The sequence below is a fragment of the Anarhichas minor genome, unplaced genomic scaffold (genome assembly GCF_050575085.1).
Source record: "Anarhichas minor isolate MPS153535 unplaced genomic scaffold, ASM5057508v1 ptg000069l, whole genome shotgun sequence".
NCBI classification, from domain to species: domain Eukaryota; kingdom Metazoa; phylum Chordata; class Actinopteri; order Perciformes; family Anarhichadidae; genus Anarhichas; species Anarhichas minor.
The window spans coordinates 80001-105024 of NW_027466515.1; the positions used below are offsets into that span (position 1 = coordinate 80001).

A 25024-nucleotide genomic window follows, 5' to 3' on the forward strand; every position below is an offset into this window, starting at 1 on the left:
ATGGTTGTTGTTTAGAGTACTTTTGGTTATTCATGGTTGATGTTTAGAGTACTTTTGGTTATTCATGGTTGATGTTTAGAGTACTTTTGGTTATTCATGGTTAATGTTCCTGAACGGTCAGAACAGAAACAGCAGTGAGCTTCGGGGCGAATGGATTCTGCTGTCGCTTTGTGAATGTTGTTCATTCATTCTTTTAACGGTATCTACATCAGCATTTTTCCTCCCTTGAGATGAACGGTTTCCTGGATCTGTCCGTGGCGCCAGTGCAATTATTTCGCGAGTACGTGTTTTTGCGAGTTAAAATGCTGAGAGCAGTGAACTGAGCGTCTGTGCAGGTCGAGGACTCCTCAGGCTTGAGTTGACCTTATGTCAAGGTAGCGCTGGATGTCATAAAATTAAAAAAAAAAAAACAGGTGCTGTATGCCTTATTCATTTTAGAAAGCAACATCATCAGGATGTTTTGACTGAAAATGATGGAGGGGCGTCAATAAGAGAACCAATGAGTACTGGTATTAATTGAATGTCAGTAACAAATATCGCTTGACTTAAGATTTTAGGTCTCGTTAATGCTTCAAGGTGCTAATAAAGTTTAAGATGCTCATCGACGGTGGTGCAGTTTGTCACTGTTACAACATTGAGCCGTTCACTTTGAGGTTTTGGGGGTTGTGATAAGGACAGCATGTCTATCACAGACACCCCCCCCCCCCCCCCACAGTGGACGACGCCAAGTCAAACACTGTTGCTAGGCAGCAGTCGTCAGTTGCTAGGCGATGGCAAAGGGGCTGGAAGAGTAAGAGTGAGGAGAGGCGGAACATGACGGGAAGAAAGGAATGCACAGCGAGTACAGAAGAGCGGCCATCGATGTAAAGTTCGTCCGGAGGGTGGTGCCAGAGGAAAGATGGAGCGCTTGCAGATATTATTGTATTATAGGTGAAGATATTTAATGTGCACAAGTTGTTGTTTTGACCTGACAGAGATGCTAGAGCAAAGGCCAGTGGGTCGTCAGGATTCGTCAACATAAATATCAGCAGATTTCATATCAATGCAGCTGTTGAAACGCGTTCCTCTGGACGGATCAATAGAAAACCTCGTGACAATGCGACTGACATTCACTACCTGCTGCATGTGGGTCAACAACATACACTGAATAAATAGCAATTTACTCACAATGTGGCCAAATGACATGATCTGAGCTGGTGACGGCTGAACCATGAAAGAGAAGTGACTGCTGAGGAAAACGAGTTCTGTGAGGCTCAGTCTCTCTGTGGGTTGATGATGGCAAACATGGGCGCCAGAGTTAAGAGGCCTGATGACCACTCGGGGTCAACAAATCAATTATGTCGCCAGATTAGACTCGTAAAGTGTTTTGAGGGAAGAGTTCGATCACTTAAAACCACAATAACACACACACACACGTAGGTTGTGTTTGAATAACATGAGGATAATTGCTTTTATCTAAAGCGATCCCTAAAACCACACCAGGATTCTTCCCTCTTCTTGAAGCTGTTTCACTATGTTGAACCTCGCGGTGGTAAACAGCAGTTACTTCAAAGTGTCTAACAACCATATGCTACTATCTGCGCTCCTTGTTTTTATTTTTGGACACTAAAAGGGATGCTTTGGGTGTGTTGAAGTGGGGTTGTATGAGGTATTTATCCATAGTCAGTCTTTCTTTTAGGTGGCTAACATATGTTGTGATGTTGCCCTCGTCCACACCAGTACACTGCTTTACTACCGTGCCGGTAGTCACGTCTGTTTCTCCAAACTGGGTGAGTGCCGGCCGTCTTTACTGTCGGTAAAACACTGACTATGGATAAGTTCCCCTTACAACCCCACTTCTAAACACCTGAACTATCCCTTTAACAAGACGTCGTCTTAGCCATATCTAATCTGACGACTGAAGGTCATGTAAGTGGTGTCTTTATCCCCTTCAGGTGTATGACACTCATCCAAAATTATGATCCGCTTGTGTGGCTGTGGTGTGTTCTCAAGCCGACATTAGCTAAAGAAAAAAAAAAATGCTCAGCAAACAGCAAAACTTTTCAGTAAGGTGTTTATCTGTTTTATGACTCACACATAATTTATTCATGATTACCTAATTAACATTTCTGCAAAGTAACCCCCCTCTCTCTCACATGCTCCCCTGAGGTAGTGTGTGTGTGTGTGTGTGTGTGTGTGTGTGTGTGTGTGTGTGTGTGTGTGTGTGTGTGTGTGTGTGTGTGCGTGTGCGTGTGTATAATGAACACAGTGGTTGGCAGTAATTGAAATCTCTGCTTGTCCACTGGGGGGAAGCCCTCGGTAATTAAACACAATGACGGTGTGAAAAAGAAACAAACCGTTGGTTTAGCTATTGTCACTGAACGCACCATCCTCGGCCACTTTCAGCCACACGGTGTCACCGCCATCTAGTGGCTTTATGGTGTGAGTGCAGATTTTGTGACGGTTCATCGACTCACCAAGAAGGCAGACACCACATCCTGCATGTGTCGCACACTGATGATTGTTCACTTACAGCACTTATATTCAGAAAGTCAGTTAAAAGACTAGAGTATTTGTTTTTGTCTTACGATCAAATACATATTAATGTAGCTTTGCTTATTTTTTGGGACTATTTCAGAGAAGCCAGAGAGTAGCAACATCATCAAAACGCTACCTGCATACATGCGTTACAATGTGATATAATATAGTGAGTTTTTGTGTTTTTGTGCTTGTGTGTGTGCGTGCAGCTCCAACGGGCTCCACCGAAAATGAGGAGCGCGTGTTCCGGCAGCGGATGGGACCCAGGAAGCGCCAGGGGGCCGTCCGCCGGAGGGTCCACCAGGTCAACGGACACAAGTTCATGGCCACCTTCCTGAGGCAGCCCACCTACTGCTCCCACTGCAGGGACTTCATCTGGTCAGCACCAACACTCTTGTGATAACGAATATGTGTGAATACGTGAAACACACTGAGCATCGCACACCTTTTATTTTCTTTGTCAAAATGAGACTAAAGGAAAATAACTGTTGGAAAACCTACACACCGACACATAGTGTACAGACACCCAGATGATGAGTGTATTTACATGCACTTGAGAGTTAGTGACTCTGATTCTGTAAACCAATAATTTGTATTTCAATAACCAGGTTAACCTGGTTAACACACCTATAATCTGCAAGATGTATTTGCCATACAGATGCTTAACAAGGTGTTTTAATAACAGTTCATGTCCATGATGAAGTTTTAAAACAGGGAACGTATTGTGGCAGAAGTGCATACTCACTCAAAAGAGATGATAATTAGCATTGCGGCCTTGAATCCCCCAAAAAATAAGTCCAACTAAAACTATAATGATTCTAGATATATATTTTTGTACAGCTAAATTACAGTCTGTTTGTAAAGTGAACAACATGCACAAGCAGAAAGCAGAACCTGCTCTATGTCATCCCAAAGGCTCCGACATACATAAAGAAAGAACAACACTCCTCAGGCTGCAGCATCAAATATCTGTATCGCTCCTGAAAAATGCGAGAAGGATGCGAATAAACGCAGGTTTTATATAAGAGACATATTTCTCCCATGAACCTGCCCTCTTGTTTACATGTAAACACAGTGAACGCTGTGAAGTGTAGAGTGATAAACAAAGCCACCTGTGTTTGCTTCCATCCAGACAAACTGCGATAGCATCACTTACATGGAAACCATGTGGCCTCGGGGCTCTTTATACTCTGAAACGTTTGACGCGTAATCAGGATAAACCAATAAAACAATTTTTTTTTGCAGGTATTGATCAATAGTTGTAGATTAGCATTTGCAAAGTCAACATCAACTCAAAAGCACAAAGGATTGAACCCTAGGGTCATTGATACTGAATACAACACATTTGTTGTATATCTCTTCTTGTATCCCTTCCTAACTAGGACACAAAACACAGCTCTAAAAGGCTTTTATACATACAGTCTGGGTAACAGTTTTGTCTGATTCATGCTGAGTCAGCTTTGTGTTCTCACACACTTCTGTCTCTCTGACCTGCAGGGGCGTGTTAGGAAAGCAGGGCTACCAGTGTCAAGGTAGGATGGTGTCTTTACATTCCTGTCGTCCAACGTGTCTGAATCTTAACTAGTGTTTGTCGAGATCATCAACTAGAGGCACTTAAAAGATTTCCTTATATACATGTAACGCATGTCTGTTGTGTGTGTTCCTCCTGCAGTGTGCACCTGTGTGGTCCACAAGCGCTGCCATGAGCTGATCATCACCAAGTGTGCAGGGATGAAGAAGCAGGAGGACACAGTGGAGGAGGTACTCATCTACAACCACAGGCTGCTTTGAGGCTTCACCTCAGACAGTCGCTACAGTTATATGCTACTTTTCTGTCTCAATGAAATCAATTGGAGATACTCCAGCTTGAAAGATCAATTGACTCACTGTCCCTTTGTGGCCCTTACAGCCAGTCGGTTCTCAGAGGTTCAGCGTCAACGTGCCGCACAAGTTCAGCATCCACAACTTTAAAGTTCTCACCTTCTGCGACCACTGTGGGTCTCTGCTCTGGGGTCTGCTGCGACAGGGACTCCAGTGTAAAGGTGTGTCAGCTTGTTGTTAGTTAAAGTACTCAGCTCTTTATCAAACCTATCACGCAGTTCACTTGACCTGGACTATATCATTCATATAGAGACTCCTTGGAGTGTTTTGTTCTGATTTTGGACATGCTAACCGTCTTTGTTTGTGTGTGTTTTAGTGTGTAAAGTGAATGTGCACAGGCGCTGTGAGAGTAACGTAGCTCCTAACTGTGGCGTGGACGCCAGAGGAATCGCTAAAGTCCTCGCTGACCTCGGAGTCACACCGGACAAGATCTCCAACAGCGCCCAGAGACGGAAAAAGGTGAGTCATCTCATCCACGAGTTTTAGAATTAGAGTCAACTGGCTGTTGAAAAGTCCACAAAAGCAGAGATGAAATCAAGAGGAATAAGAGCATTTGACAAAATGTCTTTAAACAGCTCCCTCAGGGTCAGGACCCCCAGCAGACGCTATCAGGGACGCCCAAGACAGAAGACGACCGCTCAAGGTCCGCTCCCACCTCACCATGTGACCAAGGTAGTAGAAGTCCTCACCGTCACACATAGACTCTTAACCAAAGCAAATGAACGAACGCACCAGAACTTTGTGTTATTTTTGTTTCCGTCCAGACGTAAAGGAGCTGGAGAACATCCGGAAGGCTCTGTCGTTCGACCACCGCGGAAAGGAGCACAAAACGAAACCCCTGTCCTCCCCCTCATCTGCTGCCGCGGTGCCGGGGGACGGTCACGGGGGCGGAGGGGGCAGCGTCGGAGAGGAGGGTGAAGGAGGCCGGGAGAATGGAGAGGCCAAAGGTCACATCGCGCCTGAAATCAAGAGGATGAATTTGCCCGACTTTGTGTTCATCAAAGTTCTGGGAAAAGGAAGCTTCGGAAAGGTGAGCATCAGTTTGTGTTTTTGTCTGCTGTCTCCCTCTCTCATTCCTTTCCTCCTTCACTCTGCTACCTGATGCTTTATGTGAGTACAAAAAAACATCATCGAAAACAGGAGCAAATCAGTCGAGAGGGAGAAAAGCAGGACGAGGAAGTAGATAGGAGAAGAGATGGGAGAGAAAATATTCCCTTTGAATGTCATGTTCGTGGTTCCAGCTGTGTCGTGACTGTGTCATGTGACCAGGTGATGCTGGCGGAGCTGAAAGGCAGCGACGAGGTTTACGCCGTCAAAGTGCTGAAGAAAGACATGATCCTGCAGGACGACGACGTGGACTGCACTCTGACGGAGAAACGCATCCTGGCTCTGGCCAGAAAGCACCCGTACCTGACTCAGCTCTTCTGCTGCTTCCAGACTAAAGTAGGAACACACACACACACACACACACACACAAACGAATTTACGTGCAGACATGCTTTGCACCTCCAGGGGGCACCATCAGACCACATTTATATCTACAGACTCCAGTTGTTGTGACATTCACTTTCATTTAAAGTGTTTCCACCCTGGGGGTTGAGTCCCATGATGAATCTGATGGGCCACCACATGATTTAAGGGATATGAAAGAAAAAAATATGCAACACAAATTCATTTTCTTTTTTTTTTTGGTGTTTAGAACCTGACACTGACCTGACCTGACCTCAGGCCTCTAAAACTCCTTCAAATGAAACAATATTAGTGGGGAAAACTACTCGCACCTGATGTTCAAACTAAGTTGTGGACCTGTAGACAGATTCAAGGGGTCTGCAGCCAAATGTAAGATGTCAGGTCACTTCACATGTCAAACACTGTATGTCACAAACTGCCAAACTCCCAATGGCTTGTTTGAATAAGAGAATCGCAGCATTATCCTACACACAACTCCCTATCACAGTAACTATAAGAGAACTATAATAAGGGAACCGATCTGTAATTCACTTCTCAGAGAATATCTCAACTTCTCATTACGTTCAAGGACAAACTGTCCTCACTTCAGCATCCCTGCTCTATACCTGTTGATTGCATGCTGGGAATTCAGCTCAATGTTTTGAGACTGGGAACAGTTTCCAGAGAGCGTTTAATCAACTTTAACACCTGAGTCATTAGTAAAGCGTCTGCCAACAGCCCAGAGGCTGAGCTTTACTTCCCCATCACTTCCGTCTCTCACATTCACACTCTGCTCCCTCTCTCATCGTCTCTTCTCGGCTAATTTGTCCATCCATACAGTAAGTGGACGCTGACAGACGGACACACAAAGGGCACCCGTGGGTGGGACGCCGCTAACGTCGACCGCTCCTCCAGAGCGCTGTATTTTTTGTTTATCGTTTGTTGCATAAGTGTTCCTGTCGCGAAACATATAGAGGCTCTGTACATGTACTCCACACAGGCGTGTACTTTTTTTCCAGTTTGAGGACTTGCTGAAGGAACAGGTCACATGTTGTGCTGATGAGTCCTTTCGCCGCAGCTTGAGCATGACGCTGCGCAGGTGATAACTGTTATCAGACGAGCCTCAACAAAACACGGGCTGCACAAGCCCGAACATCTAAGAATGAATGTTTGCTTTTGCCAGTAATGAGCGCAACGCTGAGGTTTAGAGTTTAGATGAAGAGTTCAGAGAAGTTTCCACAAATTCATCCATCACAGTCACAGAGTTCAGCTCAACGCAATGATATCTTTCATAAACTAAAGAAAACAAAGAATATGATAAAAGGCATATGCCCAACAAATAAAAAAGTTCAAACATGGTTAACTCGGAATCTTGTAAGGTTATATATAACACATTATATATAAAAAGGATTATGAATAAAAAGAAACAATTGAACATATTATAAACCGAAGATTTTCATTTTATCGTACCCAATAATCTGTCTTGCATTTGTTCAACAATAGCTTTTCAGTGAACTTTTTCTTGGTAATTGCAGCTCATAATTTAGTTTTGATTGTAACGGGTGGAGTTCACTTTTCCCACACAGGAGTCACATTTCGTACAGGACTTGATGTGATAGAAAAGCTTGTGTATGCGCATATTTGCACGCCCAGTAACGGGCATCGCCATATTAGCCTGGACCTAAATCTTAATCATGATAACTTGAAGATGTGTCACAAAGGAAATCTGTCTGAAAATCTTGTTATTTGTGGTTCGTTGAATGGAGGATTGTTGCCGATGAGGTTTCGGCAACAATCCTCCAACAATCAAACTATAAAAAATGACTCAAACATAAACTAGTTTTGCAGGTTTTCTTTCCTGATTCTTATGATGCAGTCGACTGTTGGCATTTCTTGTTTGAAGGCAGTGAAACATTCTGACGAGACCTGATACATTCTAGGCTGGTGTACTCAGTGATGGAAAGTCTTCTGTGGTGGAGCAGTAGGAGTCCAACATGTCAGGCAGGAGGAGTTTTGTGAGCTGCATCTTGTGTTTATTTTCTCAGACTGTTCTGGAAAACCTGAGACTACCGATGGCGTCTCCAGCTCAATTTATTTATTCCTGTTATTTCCTCCAAAGCAAACACAAACATGTGTACGGACCAGAGAGAGAGAGACAGACAGTAACAGGCGGTGAGACAGTGTTCTCAATCTACAATTTTGTTGTTTTTCCCGTCATTATTTTTGCTTTGTTTTATTCTATTTTGTCAGGCTGTCTGACGCATTAACGGACACACACACACACACAGTCTGGCAGTGAGCGGTGATTGTGTCCTTGGACAAAACAAAGGGATTGTGGCTCTTATATAACTGCTTTGATCCTTGATACGATGTGTATTCCATATGCTGTTTGACCCCACCCTCATCAACCTCATCACCCTCATCACCCTCATCACCCTCCTCTCCCTCCTCTCTCCACCCGACTCTTCTTGGAACACACACTTGATGCTCTGGATTCGACGTGATTGCTGTAAACAAACCCTCATATACGTTCTGTGTACGGAATATAATCTCACACAGACAAACACAGCCCCACGGTGGTGTCACACATTCTCCTTTTACATAACGGCGGTTCCACTCGGCCTGTCGCCACGCTGGTCCACGTCAACTCAGTGTGATAATCAATTAGCTCATTAGACCGCGACAGTGCCGTGTGAGACTGGATTCAGCTGCGGTAGGTCGATTGTGGTGTTGGGTTTGAACCTCTGCAGGAGGGCTTTCTGTGCAGGTTGTACATGCCTCCGATGCGGCCTAAAATGCTGGATCAAGGTATTGGAAGGCATGCAAGTCTCCGCACCGATCGGATATCAAGGCATGATATCATTTACCAGCAACATCAACAACAAAGCGTGTCACTCGCTACCCGATTCCCACATCCTGCCCGATCCCCCCCCTCCCCGTCTGTCCCAGACTGGACAACGCTGTGTTAGTGACCAGTCAATCACAAGCTAGCCCCGCCCTAAAGGATACCCTGCTTTATGGTCTGTTTGACTCTAAATGGACCATAATTTACTAAATGAACATCATGCTGTATTGAAGAAGACTTGAAACTAGAGATTGAGACCATAAACGCATGTTTACAATGTTTACTGAGGTAATAAATCAAGAGAGAAGTAGAGTCATTTTCTCATAGGCTTCTATACAATCGGAAGAGTCGCCCCCTAATGTCCTCTCGGAAGAATGCAGGTTTAAGGCTCTTCATTATCGGCTTCACTTTTCAGAACCGCTTGATCCTCCCTCACACAGTAGAACAGATACTATCAACACACCGGCTCTGTCACTATCTTCTTGTATTTCTTCTTCAGTCACATTGTTCATCCATCTCAGTGGAGTGGCTGCATTCTTACTCTTCTTTATCCCTCAGCATCGACCAGAGACTGCGTACAGCTCTGACCTCCATTTTAGATGTTTTTCTCTCCCCACTTTCTTTCGTAATTCATAACATTTTGTACATTGTTACAGTAGAGTAGATAGACTTTTAGCTTTTATGGGATATTCTTAACTTATAGTATACTGTATGTATTGTTTATTTAGCATCTAATTCTTATTAAATGTGGTTTTATTTAGTATCTGTTTTATTTATTATGATATACTTGTGTACTTTTTTTCACTTTCCTTGAACATCTCTCTGTACTTTGACCTATGTCCTACCTCCACCCTCCCTCCTGTTCTTCTTAATCGACTGTAGGATCACAGTCGTTCCCCTATCAGCCTAATTACCGCCAAGAAATGTAAACGACATTATACAACAGTAGCGCCGGGCCTCATTCTGCTCCACACAGAGGCGGTGTAAGGAAGGATTAACAAAATAAAACAGGGAACTGTCATTATTTGTGATATTAAATTGTCTTTTCGAACAGAGTGACGGTGGGGAAGAAGTGCAGAGGGTTTGGTAAGAAATGAGTGAAGTAAGGAACAGGACAGATTACAGAGGAAGAGATATAATTGGTGAACATCAGAGGCAGCAGAGATGGCCAGAAACAAGCCTGGTGCATTAATGAACCTTTGTTCTCTTGTGCTTAGGCCAAAGAGAGACTGACGGAACCGACACAGAAAGATAGACGGACAGACAGAGAGAAAAGCAGACATGGACAGGGATGCTCAGAGTCAGGGGGGTAGTACAGACGAGGGAGATGACTGAAAGCAGAGGTGGAGGGCCAAGCTGCTACTTTAAGGGCCCTTTCAGACCACTTTGTAACTTGTTTTAACATATCTATCTGAAAGAATCATGTGCTGTGACATAGCTACAGTCTGACATGTACCAACAGTGTCTGATTTGATGAAGCAATCATACATTGAAAGTATTCTCAATTCTCGCCACTTCGAAAATTTCGAAATTGGATCTAAAATTGCACTACTTTTTATTTGTGTCTGTTAACTGTCCTTGCTGCAAAAGCTGACAGGGATTGAGTGCAGGGTTTAACATTCATGGTGGCGATGTTCTTTATTTTTCTTATTGCCAACATATCTCATGAAAAGACCAAAACCAACAAAGTGTTTGTCCATCTCAATCATTTCTGACATCACTACCCTTTCTGTGGCACTCAGCCACAAGAACATTTATTTCTACTAATGATCCAAATCTTTAAAAATATGTCACACATATATATAGTTTCATTTGAAAAAGGCTCATATTTCCTAAACAGCTGGGCCCTGTAATTTTAGCAAACGTTAGTCAAACAGGAGAAAATCTGGAATTTGTTGGGGACTATTTTCTGGATTGGATTAATCCACATTTGGTGCTCTGGTGAGTGTTTGTGGCGGCAGGACGGTGTGTGTGAGATTAAACCACAAATAAACCACAATGTGAACACCAGTGCAACCGTCAGGCGTGTTGATGGGTTTTTAATAGTGTCTGGACAACAATGGAGCTCTATGGCACAGAGGAAGAAGATAAATACACAGACAATGCATGTTAGTTCATCAATCCATTGTTGGTCCTCTCATGGGCGTTGTTTGCAACAACAAAAATAATAGAAAATAATCAGTCTCATATTCTGTTTCATGTTGTGTCACATTTACTCAACAGTAGATGCATTACAAACGTGAATTATGAGCTGAAAACACTTTAATGAGGCCATGAAGATACATTTAGGTATTTCAAACTGTGAAATAAGACCCAGTCAGTTTGGGCTCCCCCCTCTTAAGTCACATGCAGGCTCATTAGAATATACCATCCCCCATCATAGTATCTCTATCTCTATTTATCTTTTAACGTGTAAACTGTCAGCAATTTGACTTGAGACCGTACGTCAGTGTGTTAAATGGTTACACTGACGGATTACCAGGCTGCAGGAATTAAGACACAGAATCGCATTAGGTGTATTAGAAGTTCAAAGTACAACTGAAGTGTTTGACGTGCATCAAAACCAGCATATGAGCGTTATGAAAGTGGGTCGTTTGTCACCCTCCATCACTCTATTGTTACATCCAGGCTTCTCTTGTGATAGCACGTCTTCGTCTGCGGTCGTGATCCTGTAGCTGTCACAACAAGTTCGTTATGGTATTAAAGCAAGACTTTTCTTGTTGAGACAAAGCTGGAGAGGTCAGCTCTTCAGGTGATAAACCCCCAAACTCTCATGCATTGAGTGTTTTGTTCTTTTGGTCTTAACTGCAGGAGTAATGGCCAGCACATGTCTCTTCCGACGCCAGCACAGGGTTTATCTCCTTACCGGCACAATTATTTGTGTTGAGTGTTCTTGTACTTCTTGTACAACTTTCAAATTGAGAGCACTTTTTGAAAGTGAGGACATTTTGCCGGGTCCTCACTTCTTCAAAGGGCTGTTTCAGGGTTTTGGGGTTCAGTTAGAGTTAGATTGAGGTTAGAAAAAGTTTGCGGTTATTGTACACCTATTGTTTAAAACAAAGGACGAAGAAGTAGAGCTGGCCTGAGGGCTTGTCAATAACGCTGAAGGTAAAAGAATCGTCTACGTTTTCACGGTTTGTTTATTGGATTAAATCCAAAGTGGCAAAAACAAGAAAAAAACTTGTATTTTCGGTTCGTCGTCCTCGTCGTCATTCGGCTGTTCCGGGAGACAGACTTGCAGTACGGACACAGCAGAAGAGGTGAAATACTGCCCCCCTAATTGTTTGGAGCATGCGTCCAGGCATTTCACATTGCACCTTTAACCCAGACCTCCACTTTTTCAACTACAGTCCTCATTCATGCGACCGCAAGAGGTCACATGTCAGGAAAACCAACGGTAAACATATACTGTAGCTGAGTGTTGAACAAGCGACTAACGCTGTTGCTTTTCTGGACATTCCTAAAGCATCTGGAAGGAACACCTTTGTGAAGATATAAAAAAAAGTGTTCTTAAAAAGTAGAACAATAAGACCTTTGTCATATACACTTTCTAAAAACTATATCGTAAAAAATTAAAGACCGAACTAAAGCTTATGGAAGGCTCCCTCCATCCAACTGCATCCATCTTGCTGTGCTGCTGACACACGTTCTCAGTCTGTATCTGCACAGACTGCAGACTACACACACACATAAACTGTATATATACCTGTATACACTCAAACAGAGTCATGAAAGCGTCTTTTGTTAAGAAACACAAATCACACACACTCTGCACACTACAGTTGATCGTGGCTTTATAAGGACCGGACTGTCCTGGAAGTCTGTTTCTCGTGAAAGTGATCAATACAAACCACTCTCTCACTTTCTTTTACTAATTTTCTTTGGACGATGAAATCCAAGTGTTGGTTTTTTTCATGGGAACGAGGAGTAAGAAGATATTCTGTGTGTGGACCACGCAGCCCGCAGCACGCATTTAACTCCCGTCAGCCATCGTGATGAACCGCAGTGAGGCGAGAACAATGAATACACGCACACACACACACACACACACACAGTAGGCATGCACAGTGTAGGCACATGCAGGCCGCCTAGCCAAATGTGTGTTAGCCATGAGCAGTGGAGGGTTTCACTTTCCAAGAGTACAGTTATTAGTGGATATATGTATGTCTGCTGTTCTTGGGATGCAGTTCAGGCATACACACACACACACACACACACTTTTATGCATAATTATATTTCCCTTTATCACTGCTGGCTATTGTACAGTAGGTTTAGAGCAGTCACTATGATGTGAACACTACCTGTGCATCGACACTTCTCTAATAAGCTGAATCAAGTCCCTATCGGTTTACTTTGGAAGCGGTTTCTCGTTCAGAACATTTTCTTGACACACTTCACATCACGGGGCCTGCACGTTCTGCTCGACACAGAGATTCACAGAGATTCACAGAGAGCGGGTTGCTGCTCAGTACCAGGACACGAGCTTGATTTGACTGCACTGCTTTTTTAAGGACAAGCATTCTTGATCTGGTTCCAGGGCCACACACACAATACACTCTGTCCCCCAATTGCAATCATTTCCTGCTGCAATCATCAGTGAAAAAAGAAAAAGCCTGCCCTCCTCTTAAAGGCAAAGTCCACTAAATACACGGATGACTCTAAAGGAATGATTCACCTATCTGGACAGTTGTTGCAAAAGCATTCATAAGGAAAGCAGTCTGGTAAATGTTATGGTCAAGCATGATGAAAACAGTGATTAGACCGTGTGAGGATCTGAATCGGACCACGTGGGTGAAGACAAACTCAGGCTCCAGGTTCAGTTGAATGAAATCACTGAGTGCATCTTTACTGGGACGGCTCTGTGTGGTAATGACTAGCAGCCAAACGGTAATGGCTCGTAATGTTCCGGGAAAAGTAGGCCAGCAATTCACTTCTTTTTAGTACACGGACAAAAGTTCAAACCCCATTTGCCGTTTTATGTTTTTTTATTTTTTCAGTTTTGACTGATTTTGATGAGTTTAGCTTCATGAACAGACTTCATATTGTTGGGAGAGAAGATGTAGCCTGTGACATCTAAAACCAAATACAGATTTATTTGTTGCTTTGTTTAAAGTTACTACAAGGAACTATTAACTGGTTATGAAACAGTCTCAATGTAATACGGGAGCCTATGTGTGTGTCCATAAGCTAAACAAAACCATCAGTGAGGATATTGGCATTTTCTATACAGTTATGTTTAATATCATTGGGTCTGACAGCACAATGTGATGGTGCTCATGAAGACACGGCCACTTTTTTCCACAGGAGTCGCCAAAATCAACACAGTGAAAGTTGCTTGTAGTAGCTTTAACTGAGATCTCATTGAGAGAGAGACATGCGTGTACAATATGATAAAATAACACAGTATAAAACATATCAGAGTTCTGGTGCTTGGTATTTCCATTTAAGCTAATATTCTACTTTCTCAACTACATTTACCCGACAACTGTAGATACTATGTATTAGTACATTTGTTTCCTTTTACTTTATTTAGACCTTACAAATGTTCTTGTTACATTTTCATGCATTTTGCTCCCTTCTTCCTCTCTTTCTTTACGTTTTCCTTTGGTCCTTATTTCTTTCTGTCTTTTTTTCTGACATTCTTTCCTTATTACTTTGTCCGGTCTGATTGTTTGTCTTTCCTCCCCTATTTTCTATTTACTTTCTTTGTCCTCATTTCCTTATGTCCTTATTTTTATTGTCATCTCTTTCTTTTTTCCTGTCTTCCTTTTCTTCCTTCTTCCCTTATCTGTGTGTGTTTGTATTGTTTTATTATCGATCTCTCTCTCTCTCTCTCTCTCTCTCTCTCTCTCTCTCTCTCTCTCTCTCTCTCTCTGTCTCTCTCTCTCTCTGTCTCTCTCTCTCTCTCTCTCTCTGTGTGTGTGTGTGTGTGTGTGTGTGTGTGTTTGTGTTACACAGCGAAGAAAGACAACATATGAGTTAATAGTTTTGGGGTTACATAAGACGCAAGTTGAGACTTGTTCTACATATATTACAGCATGGTGGCACAGAGAGGGCACATGTTTAATCATACACACATACAATAGTTAGATAAACCATCAAGACGTTATGGCCAGTGTCGGGATCATCTTGGTGTGTATCTGTAGAACATGGAGTGTGTGCGTGTGTGTGTGTGTGTGTGTGTGTTAGCAGTGAGAAGCCAGTATCTGTACATTTGTAATTACACTCAGGAAATGTTTATTCATGTTTGATTGGGTGGGACCAGCCGGGACTCTGGGTACATTTAAACAAACTATTTCGACATCCTGTTTAAAGTCGCTTTAAAGCGAGAGAGAGAGAGAGAGAGAGAGAGAGAGAGAGAGAGAGAGAGAGAGAGAGAGAGAGAGAGAGAGAGAGAGAGAGAGAGAGAGAGAGAGAGAGAGAGAGAGAGAGAGAGAGAGAGAGAGAACTGGCTGAGGTGGATTGGCGACCACTTATGTAAGACCCGATCCTGAGGCCCTTTTAAACCGATACTGAAGAAGAAACAAGGAGCCCAAAGTCAGCTTTAAAAACATGTGAATGCAGTCGGATCGGCCACTAAGGCCTCCAGCTGCAGTGGGTGAACAGAAGAATTAACTTAGTTGAATTCAGGTCAAACTAATCAGTAGGAGGCAATGTCTTTAATGCAAGTAAGAGCAATCTCTGGCCTGAGGAATTTCTGGCAGTGAGGTATACAGATTAAAATTTGGGGAAAAGAAGAAAGTGACTTTTCAGATATGCAATTTACTTTATTATCCAACAACTGTCCTGTCTGCTTATTTGATCCATAAAAGTGACTTTCTAGGACATATATGAGCTCCTATTAATCTGACATGACATGTGCCATGATAGAACATGGTTTCATATGGCTCACCCCTATTGTTGTCTGTTTTTCTTTGTTTTTAAATTCATGTTAAATTCAACCTTCCACAAATATCGGTGTCAAACAGAGGAACTTCGCCTCGCCCGTGGTTGCTGTTTACCGTTAGTCACCTCTGTTCAGAATGGTTTTCATCAAAGGAAGAGCAGGATCAAAGTGCAGGATTACAGGGATATTTTCCCGTAATGACATTCTGAGGAAACAGGATTGTTGTAACCTTAACCATAAAGATGACCGTTTCATTCTTGATATTGTTTAGTTAACTGGAATTCTGTCTGTTCAGGAAATCCTGCTGCTCTGTTTCAAAGAAACGGTAAAAGTTCATCTTTTTCTACTTACCTGTAGTGCTATTTATCAATCGAGACTGTTTTGGTGCGAGTTGCCTAGTTTCGGAGATGTAGAGATGTCTGCCTCCAATATAATGGGACTATATGACTCGCCAAAAGAAATACATTTGAAAAACTCAACAGCAATGTCTCTTTTCAGAAATAATGACCCGGTTACTCAGGATAGTCTCACAACAAGTCTATATTTAAGATTCTGAAATTTCCAAAGCTATTGTGACTGAGATCAATTTCTGGTTGTATGATACTCGAGACTGTCCACTAACGAGGGCTGCACCACAACGGAGGTTTAATGTAGAGAACGGATTAATGTGAGGAAGGGGACCATCATACAATGGCTGGAAAGGACTGCTCCTGGTTTCTTATATACGAAGCTGTTTATATCACAATCCCCCCCCCCCCCTACACACACACACACACACACACACACACTATGTCTCTCTCTTTCTCTCTTTTATTTCCGATATGAAGAAAACAAGTTGGAATTCAGGAAGGAGGCCATTTTCCCCTGGAGCCCATTTTCAGTACCAAGAGAATAGAACTCGGAGGGTGCGGTTTGTGTGTGTGTGTGTGTGTGTGTGTGTGTGTGTGTGTGTGTGTGCCACAGGAAGTGGAGACAATCTATGTTGGCCACATAGTCATGTGTTTTATGTGTTTTCACACCGAGGGTATTCTGTGAGACATAAAAAGTTGTTTTGTGTAGTTAAATGTTGCTTAAATTCAGACTTGACGGGCAAAGTGTGTAAAATGTCTTATTGTGGTTGTGACTCTCGAGTGTTATCTTAACATGTAGAATATGTTGATTCCTCTGTATTCATTAAAAGTGAGTGCCTCTCTCTTCCTGTCTCTCCAGGACCGACTGTTCTTCGTGATGGAGTACGTTAACGGAGGCGACCTCATGTTTCAGATTCAACGATCGAGGAAGTTCGACGAGGCGAGATCTCGTTTTTACGCGGCCGAGGTCACGTCCGCTCTGATGTTCCTGCACCGGCACGGAGTCGTATACAGGTAACCAGTTGCCACATTAAAGAGGGCGTCGCTATATTCTGCTGCACTTTTGCGCCCTTCAGGACACACATTTGCACATTTGAGTTGCAGCAGAATTGTTTGCTCAGACTCTGTCTCTTTAATCGTTTCAAACACTGTGAAGCATCAACGTTCTGCTTATTTGATTTGGAGCTTCCAACTGGGATCCGAGTCTCCATTACAAGGCATATAAGAGAACTCCCAGAGAAAAAAGAAAATAAACATTAAAGGAGTACTTCACCCACAAAAGGAGCAGCTGTATATCAATTACTCACCCTGTTACCTTTAATTCTGGAAGAAAACTGTTTTTCTTGCATGTCTGAAGGGTTTTTAAAAGATGTTTGGGAAGTAGTGAACATGTGACTGGATAAATGAGACGTGCACAAGTTATTTATTTTATAACGTTTTTATAAAGATTTTTTGATATAGTTTTGCTGTCGTTAAATGTTGTCCCCATTTACTTCAATTCATCAAGACTTCTCTGTTCCTCATCGTGGAGAGAAACAAACAGTTTTCTTCAAAAATTCAAAGTACCATGAGGTGAATAACTGATACGCAAAAAAGGTAATTTTGTGGGTGAAATTGTCCTCTAACTGAAACTCCGAGCAGAGAAACATTGTAAATGTAAACTAAAGTTTTAAATACAAATGAAAATGCTTTTTATTTGGCCTAAATCTTCCAGTTGATTAACAATATGAAATATTCTGTACATGTTGAAAAATAAGCTCGCATTGGTCTTGTGGAACTGAGTCTTAATGTAGTTTTAAAATGTGTCATGTCTATGCTAACGTGTCTCTGGTGGAGGTATTTATCTTTATGTTTTTTTGTGTTGAAACCCTTTAGGAAACTGAACACAAAGCGATGTGTGTTCTTGTGTTCAATCATACTGAAAAGCAACTAAATGTTCTTTTCAGATTAAATAATTTCTGTGGTTATGAAACTCAAACTCGTTGACCCCGAAGTGACCTGAGTTGGTTTACTTCAGGTGCCATTATCTGGACTCCTCAGTCATAATATCATTGTGAGTCAATAGCAAACACACAGCTGGTCCCACAAAAGCAGCACGCTGCTCGAATCACAACACCATTGTGATGGACGGAGGCTCTGTGCAGGTTCAGGCTGTTTGCTCCCAGAAATAGCTTTGATGGAAGGTCTTCTTTCCGGTGTTTTCTCCTCACGAATCGGTTTGATTTGGTGTTTGGATTCTCTCGTCATGCAATGTGTGGGTTTCACGCCGCACCATCTGTGCCATGTTAGGCCAGCGAGGACTGTTGAGGCTGTGTGTGTGTGTGTGCGTTTTTGTGATTGTGTTTATGTCATCACGTTTCCTGTTCACCTGTTTTATACTCTCACCATCAAGGTATTTACCAAATACACAAACACGCACACATTTCAGTACTTTTGGACCCTTGTTGACATATTGCGTTCCCTTAGCCCTGACCTCAACCTAAACACTTCAAAACCAAGACAAGCGGAGCGCTTGAGACAGACGAGGGAATACAGGTATATTCACACAGAGAGTGTGAGGAAAATAAAGAATGTTCTGAACATTAAAGCTTGTGAATATGTTCTAGAAACCCAAAATACAAGCATGAACCTGAAAATGAGTATCATATGTCTCCACTAAAGGGACAACTGTCTCAGTCTAATACCTTACTGAGCCTTGCTGAAGAGTCAGCAGACCAAAACTGTAGACAAACATTATTATCACTGGATTGAACTAAATATAATGTCCTTTGACCTTGTAGTACCCGATAAATACTAAACACATTACCGAATGAGCAGGTGTACGATATAATGTGAGGACGTCCCAGAAGCAGAAGTCTGTAATAGTTAAATGAACTGATTCATTTGTTGTTATGAAACACTCATTTTCGATTGACTATTCACCTTTTTTTTTTTGGTCTTTGTTGAAATGATATATTACATATTAAAGACAAATTCTGTTTTGACATGAGACGTGGTTGTTTTGGTCCCAACTAATCCCAGTGTTAGCTGTGTGTGTTGGTGCATCTGCTTTTACAAAGTCATGAATATTCCGAATTCTGGCACAAACACAGACAGAGTGTCCCCAGAATGAGGAAACAGGCTGGGATGTGATGGAAGACAAAATAGTGTATGTGTTCAGTAGTTAAAGGTTTGTTAAACGTGACAGAAGATGGTATATTCTTCTTCCACACTGCATATTTGTCCTTTAATCACTCTCTTGTATGTCAGTAGGATTCCCACGGGTGCTTCAGTTCACACAGTGCAAACACGAGGAGAACATGTGAACTGAAAGGCAGAGATAGTGATGGAAATTCATCAAGAGAACTGTTTCTTTATTGTTACACAACAGCTGAATCTGGCTGTTATCTTAATGTGAATCTAGTTGCCTTGTTTCTACAACAGTCTTTCCCCCCGAGGGTTTAATAAAGCCTTATTTTGTTTTATCTGATGAGAATATTGCCAAGTATGTTGTTTTTTTTGTTTTTTGGCCTTCAGACAGCATTAAATATGACACAAATCAGGTGACTCACAACAAACAGTAACAACTTTCCCAACGCCAATCAAAGACTGTCAAAGTGAGAACTTTTCATCCCCTTTAATCCAGCTGGTGAGAAACCAAACTCCAACGTTTTGCAATTTATTTTTGGCTCTAAGTAATTAAAACAGTTTAATGAGCCTCAAATGTTACATTTGCAAACTTTAACTAAACATGCAAGGATTAACTTAAACTTAACTTAAAAAACTATGCTTACAAAACACAACCGTTGTTAGGACTGAAAAACACGAGAAGCCCTTTTTTTATTGCAGGGACCCGATAACTTCAAACCAGAGAAGAATATAGAGAACAACACAAATCCATAAACTTTCTATGTAATAATCTGTAAAAAAAAAAAAAAAAAGAAGCTTTTAGGGCTTTCAATGTACTCCATGTTGTTCACTCACTAGATGTAACTGGGGAATAAAAAGGTCTCACTAATTAATTTAGGATAGCTCGCGAGGTTGCAGTCTGGTGTATTTTTTAAAAAGAAGGGAGACCTGTAGAATGCTTTAAACGCACACATAGCTTGAAACACACAGAAGATGTTGCATAAACAAGTTAAAATCACTAAAATATTACATAACTGACTTCCATCCTGCCGTGTCATTTAGTTCTTTTGGCTACATGGTCTCAGACAGTCCAGTCCGGCTGGTGCCTGCTGGACCAGGACTCATTGTTTCACACAGTTTCTGTTACAAGGATGTTAATAATGAAAGGGGGGGGGGGGGGGTTATAATCACACGATTTGTATGTGTATGTGTTTCTTTGAGTTGGCACCATTGAATCCTAATCAGTCATCAAGGTTAGAGCCAAAAGCCCGCAGCGTTACTGTTTTGTGATTGTTTTTTTATTGGTGTTGGCTACATAACCATGTTTTAAAGTGATACTCCACCCAAAGTCTCTGACTCTGAGTCAAACACTCCTCACTTGAAATGTGAAGGGTGTCTTATAACCAGAAGTACCTTTAATTGACCCCGGCCTCTGTTTTCAAGTAGGAATAGAGCTAACAGAGGCTGCTGGATGCATACCACTTTATCTCATTTCTCTTCTAGAAGGGAACCCTGGAGGACACTTTATCTCATTTCTCTAGAAGGGAACCCTGGAGGACACTTTATCACATTTCTCTTCTAGAAGGGAACCCTGGAGGACACTTTATCTCATTTCTCTTCTAGAAGGGAACCCTGGAGGACACTTTATCTCATTTCTCTAGAAGGGAACCCTGGAGGACACTTTATCACATTTCTCTTCTAGAAGGGAACCCTGGAGGACACTTTATCTCATTTCTCTAGAAGGGAACCCTGGAGGACACTTTATCTCATTTCTCTAGAAGGGAACCCTGGAGGACACTTTATCTCATTTCTCTAGAAGGGAACCCTGGAGGACACTTTATCTCATTTCTCTAGAAGGGAACCCTGGAGGACACTTTATCTCATTTCTCTAGAAGGGAACCCTGGAGGACACTTTATCTCATTTCTCTAGAAGGGAACCCTGGAGGACACTTTATCTCATTTCTCTAGAAGGGAACCCTGGAGGACACTTTATCTCATTTCTCTTCTAGAAGGGCGCCCAAGAGGCCACCTCATAATTTTCCTCCAATGGAAGATCACCCTACAGTGCACTTTATCATGTTTTCTTTTCTAAAAGGGCACTCTAGGGCAATTCATCATGTTTTATCTACCCTAGAAGTATCCAAGAGGGCACTTTTGCTGCATAATGCGTCCACATGATCCTCAAATTGATTGCAGTGTTCAGACGAAGTTTGGGAGAAGGGTCATTTTAGTGCTATAATCTTTATCGTTAAGTCCAATGCTTTTAAAAAAAGCATCAGATCGTATTTACTCTGCTCTGTACGTACACACCAACTCAACCAAGAAGTGACGACCATGAGAAAGATACTTTTTTTTAATTTTCATTTCGTGCCTGACTCCAGAAAGATTTCATTCCAGAGGTTTAAAGTACATTCTGACGTTTTCAAACATTAAGATTAATGGATCAGTCTTTCAACATTGTGTTCTCAGTCACGCTGTATTGACAGTGAATACTACTCTGTCAGAGGTTGGCAGTGAAAACCAACCCACGCACACACACTGAGCTACCTGATCATCTCTCTCTCTCTCTCTCTCTCTCTCTCTCTCGCTATGTCTTTTGCTCTCTTGTCCTGACCCACTTTGTTGAGCGGAAGAAGAAGAACAACAAGTGTTTTGGGAACATTATGTCCCGACTCGCCCTCCTCCTCCCTCTCCTCACCCCCCCCCCCCCCCCTCCTCCATCACTCCTCTGATGTTCATCTTTTTTTCCCCATCAGCCCCTCCTCAATGCTACCATCACCACGACTCCCCCATGTCAACAAGCAAAAATAATTTTTACACAATGGAACATGTAGCAGCACTTTCACTTCTCTTCTTTTCAGCTTCACTGAAGTCTCTGAGACAGAATAGAGGTGATGTTTGAGTGTGATAGTGTTGACAGAGCAGGCTCAGACTGGTTAGTGGGCAGATACACAAACATACACACCGGTGAGGACATCGTCACACTGTCTTTCAGAGTTTGTACATGTACGAATTTAGATGGAGTGATATTTTTCACTCCCAATCCATCAAAACGTAATACCACAAGCATGAGAGTTGTGATTTAGATCAGTAAAATATCCGTTCAATGAAAAAGCTACAGGACTAAGAACCTGACAAAGCATTTGTTGACAACTTGGTTTCTTCAGACAGATTACGGAGCCATGTGGTTGGATAATGTGGCCGGGTGTGCTCATTAGACACCTGTTGAAACGTCTGAGGAAATCCGAAAGTTACTGACACGAACAAAAGTTAGTTCATTCCTAACGTACATTTTAATTTTATTCTCCAGTTTGTCAATATCTTTGTGTGTATTTGACCAGATGTGTGAACATGTTGTCAAAAAGAACAGGGGATGGAGGAAATGATGGAGGGTGAGAGAGAGAGAGAGAGAGAGAGAGAGAGAGAGGTTAGCTGTCACAGTGCAGGGGTTGTCTCTAACGACGTAATGGAAAAATCACTCAAGATTAACATGAAACACAGGAAATGCTTTCAATTGAGTCTGATTGCCTTGTGTGTGTGTGTGTGTGTGTGTGTGTGTGTGTGTGTGTGTGTGTGTGTGTGTGAGAACTCCTTCTGCAGCAGCTCCTGTTTATTGACAGGATTTGTTAAGCGAAATTAAAGCTTTTCTAACAAACAAATCCCACAAAGGTTATTTCCCTTGAACACAATGTGACACTGATTCAGGGTCAGAAGGGTTTTTACTGTAACATGCTAAGCCACTTTGTCCAGGTCAGGGTTTAAACGAGAGACGGGGAACCACTCGGACCAGTTGCTTTTCTTACCACTGAGCTCTCAACCTATATCACTGTTAAATGGCTTTAAAACCATGACTGGCTTGGTACTAACTGGTCCTGGTAGTTTGTGTGTATTTAAATTACCGCTCTCTTTTCTGCCCCGAAAAGACCAGAAGCAAGGCAAAGGTGTACTTTGTAATAGTGCTCTCTGAAATGCTAAAGCATGTTTGTGATGTTTTCTGTTCATATACTAAAATACCTCGTGTTTGTGCCGCTATACCTGATGGAATTTTCACTCTCATGTACTCACAAATCTCATCTTTTGATTCAATGAATAAGCTTATATATAATAATAATAGTACTAAAGAATCAAAGCGTAAAGAAAACTGATTCAATTATTTAGCAATAAATAAATTAAGATAATTAAAATGTTGCCCATTCCCTGCTATGAAACATAGAATATTCGCCTCCTTCTCATCCTACAAAACCACACAAGACATCTTCACATAAATAAATATTATTCCATTAGTGCGGCTGAACACATGTAGCCACTTAATATCGAGTTTTCCTGCAGCGAGGTGATGTGTAATACAAAGATTAGCGTCAACAGTCATTTGAATTCAATCACAAATGCATTAAATTCGTATGCTATTTTTCTGCCCGGCTGCAGGCGGCCAATTCAGATTTAATGTGCTGGGAGTCGCCTGGAGGTGAGATATGTAAACAGGCAGCCAGTCGCCAGTTTAATCTTTCATCTGGGGAAATACAGAACAAGTGCTGCTCTTTCCTGCCTCAACATGGGGCCGTCAATGTGCCTTTAAGCAAGGCATCGTCCCCAGTACAGCACTGTGGTTGTATTGGGGAGCTAAGAGTGATGAAAGTTTTGGATTTCATGCCAAGTTCGTTTATGATGACCTGAATATGAACTATTGAGTGAAAACTTGATTGAAAGCCAACCGTCAAGCTCCACTGCATCTGGTATGTCATGTTGTTTTTCCATAAGACTTGAGGCACATTAGCATATCGTTCATGGTTTAACTTTGCACAAAATCTGGATTCCTGCCATGATGTTAAATTGTATATTAAACTCAGGAAATATTCGGATTTTCAAAATGTAATTTGCAAGGCAAACGTGTTCCAGCATGTTTCATGTTTTTTATGGTAAATAACTTACTTTCCATAAATTCACTGTGTTGAGGGTGCACAGTATACACACCCAGAGAGACTGGTTCATAATCAGCATCTCTTCAGAATGTTCTGTATATTTTTCTCACAGCCTTATACTGTATAGTGCAATGAATATCCTGTCAGAGCAAAGAATGATGGGACAGAAAAGAATAAACTTTTTTTATTTATTTTTATTTTGGAAGCTCGCTAAAACAGGACAGTTGCATAAGCTCTTGACTTTAGAAACACGCACACGCACACACTCTGTCTCCTCCCTGGCTTGTCAGGGCGGCTGTTTGAAACCACCTTGGGCTGAACGGCTGCATCGGCTACATCGAGGAGATGTTGACATTGTTGTGGCCATCAACCATCAAGCCCAGAGCTGCAGCATTCATAACCACCCCTGTCATCTCTCAACACTGCTTCTCTTATCTCTCATACTGCCCCCCCCCTCTCCCTCTCTCTCCCCCCTTCACCTCTTTCTCCCATTCAACCCTCAACTTTCTCTCATTTCTTAGGTCTGTTCCTCTTCACATTCTCCTCCTTTAAATACTAAAACAAACTTGTGGATCATGATTGTTGTAAATTCCAACTTTTCTCAAATTTGTGGTCATTTATGAGAAGCATTAGTTTCACAAGAGATGGCATTGAAATAAAAACAATGTCTAACAACTTCTTGGTAATGCCATTCCTCCCAGTATGCATAGAGTATTTTGCCTAATCCCTTTTGCTAATCCCTCCTTTCACCCGTACAACCCTCTGGCTCTGCAGAGACTTGAAGCTGGACAACATACTGCTGGATGCAGAGGGTCACTGTAAGCTGGCAGACTTCGGGATGTGCAAAGAGGGCATCCTCGATGGAGTCAGCACCACCACCTTCTGTGGGACGCCAGATTACATCGCACCCGAGGTGACCTCAGACGAACAACGTCCACACCCTTAAACTTGTATTTGTCCATGTTCGACTCTTTGCTGACGATGCTCAATTTTTCATTGCTAATATGGAGTTGAAAGAAGAACATTTTAGCCTTTTGGTGGGAGGTTTTTTGTGTCTCAGATTTGACAG

General features: G+C 42.1%; 1 protein-coding gene across 1 annotated transcript in view; it reads left to right on the forward strand.

The window, feature by feature from the left end:
- Window positions 1-25024, forward strand: part of LOC142934572 (protein kinase C epsilon type-like) — a 54935-nt gene that overhangs the window by 24428 nt on the left and 5483 nt on the right. Inside the window, exons 3-12 of the mRNA XM_076078983.1 lie at window positions 2727-2895; window positions 4015-4049; window positions 4190-4278; window positions 4427-4559; window positions 4715-4857; window positions 4974-5070; window positions 5163-5428; window positions 5668-5841; window positions 16788-16942; window positions 24730-24868. Of these exons, the coding sequence (XP_075935098.1) occupies window positions 2727-2895; window positions 4015-4049; window positions 4190-4278; window positions 4427-4559; window positions 4715-4857; window positions 4974-5070; window positions 5163-5428; window positions 5668-5841; window positions 16788-16942; window positions 24730-24868 (1400 nt within the window). The remainder of the gene's footprint in view (window positions 1-2726; window positions 2896-4014; window positions 4050-4189; window positions 4279-4426; window positions 4560-4714; window positions 4858-4973; window positions 5071-5162; window positions 5429-5667; window positions 5842-16787; window positions 16943-24729; window positions 24869-25024) is intronic.